The sequence below is a fragment of the Xenopus laevis genome, chromosome 2L (assembly GCF_017654675.1).
Source record: "Xenopus laevis strain J_2021 chromosome 2L, Xenopus_laevis_v10.1, whole genome shotgun sequence".
Classification (NCBI taxonomy): Eukaryota; Metazoa; Chordata; class Amphibia; order Anura; family Pipidae; genus Xenopus; species Xenopus laevis.
The window spans coordinates 98,600,931-98,612,053 of record NC_054373.1 but is presented as its reverse complement, the minus strand read 5'-3'; the positions used below and the strand labels follow the sequence as shown (position 1 = coordinate 98,612,053).

Sequence of the window (11,123 nt, the reverse complement as noted above, 5' to 3'; positions counted from 1 at the left end):
TGCACCCAAATATTTAAAGTGATACTGACACTAAAAAAATATTATTCAAAATATTAAGGTACATCAAAAGTTACCTATAGCTCATGTTGATCGTTTTTCACTGATAGGGCTGCTTTTGTAACTAATTGTTACCTAAAGTTCCTAAACCTGACTGGTTTGCCAACCTGTCATTTCTCAACTTCTCAGTAAGAGTTTCTAATGCTAACAGACTGCTGAAGCTCAAATATGGCAGCCCCCTCAGAGAGGAACATGGGGGATCAGATAGGTAATGTAAAAGCATTTGTAAATACTTATGGTAAAGTTATAGATAGCATGTGAAGATAATATTATGATGAAAAAATATTATTATAAAAAAAGGTTTAATTTCTTGGTGTCAGTATCTCTTTAATAGAAAGTTAAAAGGTTTATTATTATAGTATGGTATACAGTAGGTCTCTTTTCTCAACAGACTGTTATAAAAATCAAAGAGATATAAAACTGTTTATAGTACATCATCATTGTTTGGAACAGTTTTTAAGATAAAACAAAAAACCTTATCTTTGTAATCTATCTTATACCAGACACTGCTCTTATAATAAATTAATTAAGCATCAGATTCTTGGGGTTGGCTTATTGGCACAGTGAGGATTTACCCGCCCGTTCCAAAGATTTAATCTGATTACATATTCATATGTAGGAGGCAGCAATGGTTAGCAATATTTTAATTACATTATTGTTTGGAAAAAATGATTTTGCAGAAACTGTTTTTAGTTTATTTAAAACATGAACACATAGACCTCTGTCTAAATCACTAGTGATTACATATAATTGAAGTTTAAAGATACTGGGTCACTTTTTTCAGCATATCTGAATAGTCTTGCAACAATGAATTCTTATATCCCAGTGTTGTGCACATTTACTGATGATGTTCAAATTAAACAAGACTCTCATAGGCGTGAGTGGCTAAATTTACATTCACACAGAAAGTACAACTACATAGGGCACATTTCAATAAAAAAAAACGTAGGTATGAAAAAACTCTCCCATACATGTATCCAACCAGTTATAACTATTTTTGTTAAAAGAAAAAACTAGTTTGACATGTTTAACACTCATTTCAAAATCTCTTTACAACATGTAAAGAATGCAGCTATAGCACAGGAGTTGTTTCTCCCATGGGGGTGACGTGATTGCTGCCATACTAACTGGTTCATTTCATATCTCTAGCATTGCAAGATAGATCACAAAGAAACACAAGAAAGCTGAGACTAACACAGGAGGGAGACAGACAGAAGGACTCCTCATTCTCCCCAGTCATGGATCTCCTTGGAAGACTCCTTCTACTCATTGCTACACTGGCTATTACTGTCGCAGGTAAATGATTCTTAAAAAAAACAAAATATGTTAAACTGTATTACACGGACATAATAAAGACTATTAGGCTTTGCCTAATCTATGTTTTTCTTTTCTTTTTAAAAAGTGGATGACATACAAGAGAAAATGAAAAATTAATGGATTTTGTTTAAATAAATCTGTGAGCATTAGAAGTTTAACATTCAAGGACCACTGATTTAATACATTTTTACTCATTGTGGGGCCTTTTTTGTATTATTTTCTCTTTATTTAATTTCACTTGCAATGAATTAACTATACACATTATTATATTTTATTTGTGCTTGTTTATGTTCATTGAAATTATGGAGCTCTGGGCCTTGATTTTACAATTCAATTTCAGAGCTAAAAGTAGGGGGTGGGAAACAGCGGAAGATTCTCTTAAACTTTGGGGAACCTGAGCAACATACAAGATTTTAGATGCTTCACAAGGGACCCCTGCCTACTTAAAATGGCTGCAAATTGTATTTTATGCCAATGTTAAATGAAGCATTACAACGATTTTATAATAGATCTCTCAACATAGATGCCGTACTACTTCATGAGGTCTTTCACAGCACTGTTGTTATACTGTTTTGGTTATACTGTTTTAGATAGTCCTTATTCAATTCAATTTTGCTCTATTAAAATACCTTATTTGACCTAAATACTTTATTGAAAACCTCCAGGTCTCACTTGTTTGTAGTTATACCTATTCCATGAAATTCAAACTAAGAATTATGAATATAGCATTCCCTTCAGCAAAGGAAAACAGAGCTTTATATGCAGGATACATGCCCAATGAATTAAATCAAATGCAGCTTGAAGATAGGAAGATTTGTATGGGTCAGATAAGAAATAGTAAAGGGAAAGCAAATACAAGGGAGATACTGAATGCAGGAAAGTAGACTATAGAATTGGAGTGCAGAGAATATGGTACAGGTAAAAGAGAAAAAGAAGGACGGAGAACACAGCAGAAACAACATGTGAAAATGGGAGAAATCCAAAGAGGAGTGGGGGACATAAGCGAAGAGGGGCTGAAAGAGAACATTAGATACATGGAAGGTGGTAGTGTAAAGAAATAAAGAGATGAACAAAGAGCAAAGGCAGCAGATGGTAGAAAATTAAACTGGGGGAAAGAAGGAAATAGAAGATTAGTGAATGTTTATGTGTGTGTGTATAGAAAGCAAAGTGATATAGAAAAGTAAAAAGGAGAATTAAAGGAGAACTAAACCCTCTCAATAAGAAAAACCCCATCCACTACCCCCCCTCCCTGCTTTCTCCCTCCATAGTTCATTATTCCAAAAAAGTGTCCCTGAATATCATGCTCACTTATTTATGCAGAGTAGAGCAACGAAGCTCGTGGGTGCCATATATCACATCTTGAATAGGACGGGTTCATATAGCTCTTTATTAAAGATGTTGGTGCAAATGCTTGAAGTGGCCACTTATTATTAAAATGTTCATGGAAACAAAATAAAGGCAAAAGAGATCCTCTAATGCCCTAGACACGAGCCCACCCTAAAACAAATGCCCCTCAAATGGTAAAAAAAAAACATGTTGAAATAAAAAATTTTAACAGTTACAACTTTTAACGACAAAAAGCATTACAAAAAATTATGACTTTTTGGCATACAGAATATAATCTCACTGACATAAAATTGAGGAGGATGTAGCTTCGTTTTATGAGTTTGCCAGGTCTAAGCTGGCGGAAAATCTGGTAACATTCTGTAAAATTCGCACTCTAGTGAATTTACGGAGTAACAATCATTCGCCTGAGAGAATATTCGCCTGGCGATAGGGCATGAAACTGTGCTAGCGGTGGTCTCTTTCGCTAGCAAATCGCCCTCAACACCTGTAAATTGGCGACATCCCTGCGGATGGGATTTCTGACAAATTTTCGCTAGCGAGGCCACTTTGCCCTTTAATAGATCGGCCTCATAGACATTTTAATCAAATGATCCAAATTTTTAAAAATGATTTCCTTTTCTATGTAATAATAAAACAGCACCTTGTACTTGACCCAAACTAAAATATATTAATCCTTATTAGAAGCAAAACCAGACTAATGGGTTTATTTAATGTTTACATGATTTTCTAGTAGACTTGAGGCATGAAGATTCAAATTAAGGAAAGACCCATTATTCAGAAAGATCCAGGTCCAGAGCATTCAGGATAACAGGTCCCATATCTGTATTATCATATATTGCATGCACAAGAAATAGCAAAGGACATGGTGAGTCGACCCTTCTTTTGCACAGAGGTCTCTGGATGTAGCACTCATACTTTACATTTCTAATTTGTTAATTTATTTGAGATTACTATACACTAAAATATAGCCTTATTTCTTTTTTTTTCAGATATCCCCTATTATGTGCCCCGTATCACAACAAAGCCAATTCTAGGAAAACTGACATCTTCGAGTTTTGTGCTGGATCAGCCACAATGCATCTTCCATCAGTACAAAACAAGTCAGGTCTGGTTAGTTGTTGCTCTAAACAGAGGTTTGTACAAATACTACAATTATCTTGTTGTGTTTTATAGTAAAGAGTAAATGGATGTTACATACTAAGCATCATGTTGGCATATAATATTTGTTAAAGTGTTGGGGTGCTTATTACTCCTGTGCATCAGACCAAGGCAGTGTGCAATATCACTAGCAAAGAGAATTCTACTGTGCTCTGCTACATTATAGGAACACTTTTCTGCACTCTGGGACTTATTGTTAGCGTCTGGCCTTTCTTAAAACGGAGCAATGTTCCCTCTTATTCATTCTTGCCTATGTGCACAAAACAATTCTTTTTTGTATGCATTTTCAAAAACTGTGCACTCAGGTCAGAAATTCTAAATTCTCTGTGCACGCCACTCTTTGTTGTTGGCCACAGCTAAGAGGCCAAGCAGAGACATATATCTTGTGTCAAATTTCTTGATGTTCCCATAGGCATCTACTGAACAGATTTACTAACCCGACTTGAGAATTCTTGTCCACTGTAGTGATACATATTTTTCAACCCATGCTGATCCTAATCTGCCCAGATCCAACCCAGGACTGACCCAAGTTATACACACTCCTGACTTGCCAATCTATGAATACATAAGTGGTGATGAAGACCCTGAGATCCACTGCAGGGGCAATTGGTCAGCCAAAACCCACCCAGCCTCCACTGACTTTGATTCCAAAATCAACTGTTTCAATTGAAGTTGTTTGTGCCATCACTACAATATATATCACGATAGATGAATAAAGGCAACTGTTATGTATGTAAAATACAGAGATGAGGCCATCAGAAAAATGGTCAGGAGACTACATAGCCCTGGCAAACTATGAGAAATATTTACAGATCTGCCTTCCCCAATCCAAGAAGACTTCTAATCCTATCTTACCAGCCAAGATAATGCAAAACACATCTTCTGCTGCCCATTTACAGTTAATCACAACTCAAAAATAAGAGCAAAATATAGACACTGGTAGTGGTAACATCATTTGGTGGCAAGCAACCTTAGTGCAAGTAGACAATTGCTGGGTATAATTGCACGTATGGGTCTAAGTGCCCTGTGCCCATGTAAGCACTCACATATAATTTTTCCTGCTACAGTTGTATGGAGAATTTACACCATGGGAAAATAGGATATTTTTGATTTTTATTAAATATGAGACGTGTTGTATTGTGTGACAAACTGATGTACACTTTGACAAAGTTAGACAAGGAGAAAATGTACAAATTGTCTATAATTGAGAGTTCGGCTTGATTGCAATCGCATATAAAACGCACGTGTGCATGATTAATACTAAAATGCTGTTCTAATGGAAGAACTTAACTTCCATCAATGCTTTTCAGTTATTCCACAGCTCAGTTATATGGAGTTGAGTAATCCAGCCAACATTTCGTCATTTGAAACAAACAGATATTATCACACTCTACCTGTAATTGGAGGTGACTACCCATGTGCTGATGTATCTGGCAAACTTAAGGCAATGATTTATGTGGGCTCTGATGTAAATTGCAGTAACCCTTTATTCTGCAATGGCCCTGTGCCCTCTCTTGGAACCTACCGGTAAGCAAACACTTGATTTAAACAAATGCATACTTACTAAAAGCAGAAACCCATAGCTAGATTTACCTAAGGGTGAAAAATTCCTCAGCTCTGAATTATAAACCTGCTCCTGGTTTGAGCAATGGAATTTAACTAGGGTAAGAGATTCCCATCATCCAAATTTGTAATTATATTGGCAGTTTCCCATTATTTTGTGATTTTAAAATGTGTCTCCAGTCAATGACCACCTGTCACCACTGGTGACAGGCAGTTTTCATTAAAACTATTTACAGGCTCCTAGACAGGATTTCAGCACTGCAATGGCAGAGTATATATTTTGTGGGCCATAAGTTACACAAGTTAACTGAAAATCGGAACATATTCTACCCTTGTATTTTGAAAAAATGGTTTAATGGAGTCAGTCAGCAGGGAGAGTTTGGGAACAAGGAAGAAAAAGTAAATTAGAGTGTATTTTTGTGGATTCGTTTTGAAGCAGCGAATGCATTTTAATTTTTGTTAGCCCTAATACCTTGTAAAGAGATGCTTGAAGACAATTATTACCAGGACACCACATTAATTAAGCAAAAAACAAAACTAAGAACTGTTTTTCAGCAATACAGATTAATCTTTTACTGGACTCCGTTGCACTACCATTACCAGTGGAACTTTCCACTTTTAAAACTGCATTGTGAGAATATAGTAAATTTTCCTACCCAAATATACCAGCCACTGGTTAATTGGTTGAACTCTCATAGCCCTCTCTATGGAGACTATTTACTAGAACTTGAATTTTTTATGATTGGGCTTTTTGGGGAAAAAACTCTAATTTTAAATGAAAAAAGCTCTTAATTTTTCAAGATTTAGTATACACTGATGCTGCAAAAAGCCAAAATCTGGAAATCTGCCATTTCAAACCTGTTGAAGTCATGTATAAGTCAATGCCAGATGTCCTATCCCTATTTGAAGATATCATGGTTTATGCTGGGTTTAATCTGAAAAATTCAGGGTTTTCAGGCACGAGCTCAAAAAATAGTGATTCGAAGAAAATAGTCCAAAAAAACCACAAGGTTTGGTGTTTTGCTCAATTTTATCGAGGTTTTTTCCCATTGCCATTAATTTGAATTATTTTAATGATAAATGAGGCAAAATCGGGGATGGGAGTTTGGTCAAGCTTTTTTTTATTAAAATAACAAGATAAAATCTAATTTTATTACATAACACCTATGTGTGGGGCCAAAGATAAATTTACATTTACATATATAAATGGATCAAAATTAATTGAAGTAGAGTATTAATTAATATGAGAATTCTTTAATATTTACTGTACATTTTAAACCTATTTACCTTTATTCTATACACACCACTTACAAAAAAAGAAGGTATAGGGCAAGACCCACTCTGGAAACTAGGATATACACAATTCTTCTTGTTATTTAAGCTGGTGTGATAATAGGAGGAAAATAGGCAAGAGCAAGAATCTACACTTTCTAATAACATAATGACCCCTGAATTTTTTTCCCTCAGATAACATGCATGTAAATTGATTCATGTAGTTTTTGTATTTATGAACTGAATTTTCCACTGGAAGAATTGTATGATTGTTTTGTGAATCTATAGACATGTGGGAAATATTGGATTCACATAAGTCAGTTTAGTAGTCTCTGCATACAAATATTTCATCACTGCAGAATGCAGCTAAACAACTAGGCTAATTATTGAAGGCTTAGACTTCAATACAATTCTTCCCACCATTAGAAAAATAATAATTTAAGAAAACCTATCCTTGTTGTTATGGGTTGATTTCAAAGTTGTATTTAATTGTCACCCACTTAGCTGTGCTAAATAAAGCATGTAAAAGATTGGCCAGCTGATATATGCTATTCCAAGATGTCATTAGAAATGACCTGTTAACACTATCTATCCAACTAACTATCCAATATGATGTGTAGAAATATCTACTAATGAGACGTAAGCTGCTTCTAATATGTTGACTCTTTATTGAACCCTTTATTTGTCTTTGAAGCACATTAATACAATTTCAAATTAAAAAAAATGTTTAAACATCTACATTTCATCTTCTAATTCTAGAGTAAGATTTGTTGTGCTGAATGGGACAGGAATGGAGACAGGAACACGCTGGTCAGAAGTAATTACCCTGCGAAAAGGTAAAGGCCTGGAATGTTTTTTAGACAGAATGTGGTGTCAGGGACACACTACTTATCAGTTTATTTTCCTCCATTCTACTTTTCTCTCTTGTTTTCTTCATCATATTCTTTCCTCTAAGTCTCTTCAACTACCTACAGTATTTGCCTTCTTCTTTGCATCATTTCTTTATCTTTATAGTCACACATACCATATTCATTAGTATGTCTGCCCATTTTTATACTTTGGTTCCAAGTGACAACACCCCATGTTGATGCAATCAAATGGACAGATTAAAGATGTATTGCAGTATGTATTGCAGTATTGTTCCATGGTATACCTGCCTCCAATATCTATCCTCTTTCGCTTAACCTTAGGGAAGGAGTAACTATAAACAGGGAGTCCTCGAGTTACATACACCCAACTTACATACAACTCACACTTACAGACTGGGGCTATTACAGTAACATACTGTGGTTTGTTTGGCATTTATTAGCATTCAGCTTTAATAACCCACCTACCCTAATCCCCTTTGGTGTGTGCTGTCTACTGCAGAGCACAAAAAGGTAAAAATAAATATGCACAGAAAGGTAAAAATAAATACTATATTAAGACAAACATCTGTCCTTTTGCATTTAATAAGTAAATGTATATGTTTCAACTTACATACAAATTCAACTTAAGACCAAATCTACAGTACCTACGTACGTAACCCGGGGACTGTCTGTATTACTGTAAATAATTTTTCACATATATACAAATATGTGCTGGTTTCTCTTGCTATGGTTTCTAATTATATGCTTTTTCATGTAGGAATCGACCCATCTACAATTAATACATGGCCAACAAAGTATAGTTTCAGCATGATTGTCATTACCACTTTACTTGCAAGTCTTCTGCTTGTTTTATTGGTCTGTCTCATTGTTGCTCTTGCACTTGGAAGGTAATTAAGGACATATTCAATTTTCTTTCAACTATATTATCAATCAGTCATCCAGATTCATAGGTGTATATATGAATATAGCCCATGGGACAGAAAGAGGTATTGTGGTAGTGTCCCACCATTGTATACCCACCTCACAATTTTTAACCAGCACCCTGACCTGTATAGGTGCACTCTGTGCTACATGAGTGATTCTTAAACCATAAGCTGAGACCTAAAATTGGGTCCCTATGCTATTCAGAATTGGTCTCCACATATTTATGAATGCATTTATATGTGTGTGTATACACAAAGGGAGAGAGACAAAGAGGCACAGTTGTCATTTTTTAACCCAGAGTAATCTAAAACTGTAATTTCTTGGAGCCAAAAGTACTGAGGATAATGAGTGCTGAGGTTAAAACACCTGAGATCAATAGGGTGCAGAGCATGGAAGCAGCATAACGTAGTTGTAAAGTAGGAATAGTAGTACACTTTAGCTACGGTATAGCTGTTAGAAGTAACTCTGGATAATGACTTCCCAATCATTGTTGGATAAAATAATTTGAGAGTAGGGGTAGTGATGGAGTCAAAAATGGATTTAGATAAATATGTAGTAGAGTAGAAACATTTAAAATTGAGCTGAGGGCAGGCTCTATTAGGTAGGAGAAGAGGAACTGAGTTAAATTGAGTTTAAGTAAACTGGTGCCAAAGTGATGATGTTTAAAAGATCACTACTATGCTCTGATATTTATGTAGTGCAAATAGCGCATATAGTAATATCTGGCTGAACATAATACAAAACCTGATGTGTAATTAGCACAAGCTCAAAACTTCATAAACAATTTTGGCAAAATAACTATGTCCCTAAGGGAAAGCAACTCTCTTTCATCCAAGTCCTTTTGGGTTTGAGTCCTGGTTAGGTACCTTTGGTTTTTTGGGATGAAAATTGCATACAGCAATTAAAGAGGCATAAAGCAGTGACACAAACTTTTGTATCATTAAGACAACTTGCTGGTGCATGTCTTTTGTTTCAAGGACGCCATTGCTGAAGCAGGTCTTGATCTGCTGAATTAACCTCCATTTTACCAGACATTGCCCCTAGGTACTACTATCTGTTCTCATGTTTGAAGGAACATTTTTCTGAACAACTGCACTATGATGAAGCAGTGTCTCCTAGCCAAGCACATTTTTTTTAAGGGATCAAAATGTTGATAAAGATAAAGGGACGCTACACTGAAAACACTTTGTATTAGGATCAAGATAATCTACCTATGTTTCTCATTGGTGGATTGGCATCATCCACTACTTTTTTAAGGATGGGGATTAATTATGCCATTACATACATTTTTTTGTATAATGTATGTAATGGCACCGGAGCACTTGCATAGCATCTGACTCTGTCCTGGCACTTGTCCATGAACTTATAATGCAGTGACAAGCATAGTGAACTGTAGCACTTAACCTCCTATTTGTGTCTAATATTATCCCTTGCTGTCTTCTGAAGCAGGAAGTTGTTATTCTGCATTCACAAACGTAATTACAGAACATCCACTGTAAATAACTTCATATAGATGGAGCAGACTCTACTAATGCAAGTGCTGAACACAATGCATGTGGTGCTCTATTTCATGGTGCAACTGTGTGTGCTTCAGTTATGCTTGCTCCATCTGTAATTAGAACTCTGAGTTACTGAATTATTAATATGGCCTTTTTTTCTTTTCCTTTGTAGTAAGGATGTGTGGTGGTTCAAGAATATAGATCTTAAAGAGAAAAAAGAACCAGCTGTGTCGGTGAATAAAGATTCATTTTACAGAACTCATCCTATGTACTCTGCACATAATCGCAAACCATACCTTACTATGACAAAGGAGGTTGAAGACTACACAATAACATAGTAGGAAAACAAAGAACAGATTAAAACAAGACCCTAAAGTTTCTACATTTTACCCAGAATTGAAAATATATTGTTTTTTGTTTTTCGTGTTTTCGTTATGATTATCCTCACACGTCAATGCAAATTACCTGGTGTATCACTGTAATGAAGAAAATGTAAACTCTAAATTATTTTACTGATGTAAACACACAATATTTAAACGTGTTAACTGCTTGTTAAGTGTATTATAATATATTTAATAAGACATAATTCTAATTGCATCATGCATTAAAACCCCCAAATTGTTAATTTGAAGATCTGCATACAGCCACTCAGTGGAATAACTACAGTGGGGAATGGGGCCAACTGCACCATGGCCTACCTGTCTCCCATGGTGCTCAGCAGCAACAATGGCATGCCATATGCTTGGCAGGTGGTGTGCTGTAGAATGGGGCTCATGGTGTTTAGTTCTGCCTCTGCAACCACTTACTATCATGTTATAAAAAAAATTGAAACCAAAGCACTATTCCAAGTACCATCCAACCGAATTGACACTTGAATGTCACAAATGGCTGACTTGGAGCTGACACTGGCGTAAATTCGCTAGTGTTACTTCGCACTCTTACGCCTGGCGAATTTGCGCAATGGACGTAACTACGCAAATTCACTGACACGTGCATTTTTCTGAACGCTACCTTTTACCCCAGACTTCCTTCGCCACCTCAGACCAGGCGAAGTGCAATAGAGTAGATAGGGATTGCTTCAAAAAAAGTAAAAAAATTTCTAAGTCCCAAAAAACGC

The 11,123-nt window shown here is 35.7% G+C and overlaps 1 protein-coding gene across 1 annotated transcript; it reads left to right on the top strand.

The window, feature by feature from the left end:
• The first annotated feature begins 1,122 nt into the window (after positions 1-1,122).
• LOC108708308 (uroplakin-3b) lies at positions 1,123-10,984 on the top strand. Its single transcript, XM_018246874.1, has 6 exons — positions 1,123-1,353; positions 3,711-3,854; positions 5,190-5,406; positions 7,474-7,550; positions 8,341-8,470; positions 10,179-10,984. The coding sequence occupies exons 1-6, from the start codon at positions 1,296-1,298 to the stop codon at positions 10,342-10,344; spliced, it is 792 nt and encodes a 263-aa protein (XP_018102363.1). The 5' UTR covers positions 1,123-1,295; the 3' UTR covers positions 10,345-10,984.
• Positions 10,985-11,123: the final 139 nt, after the last annotated feature.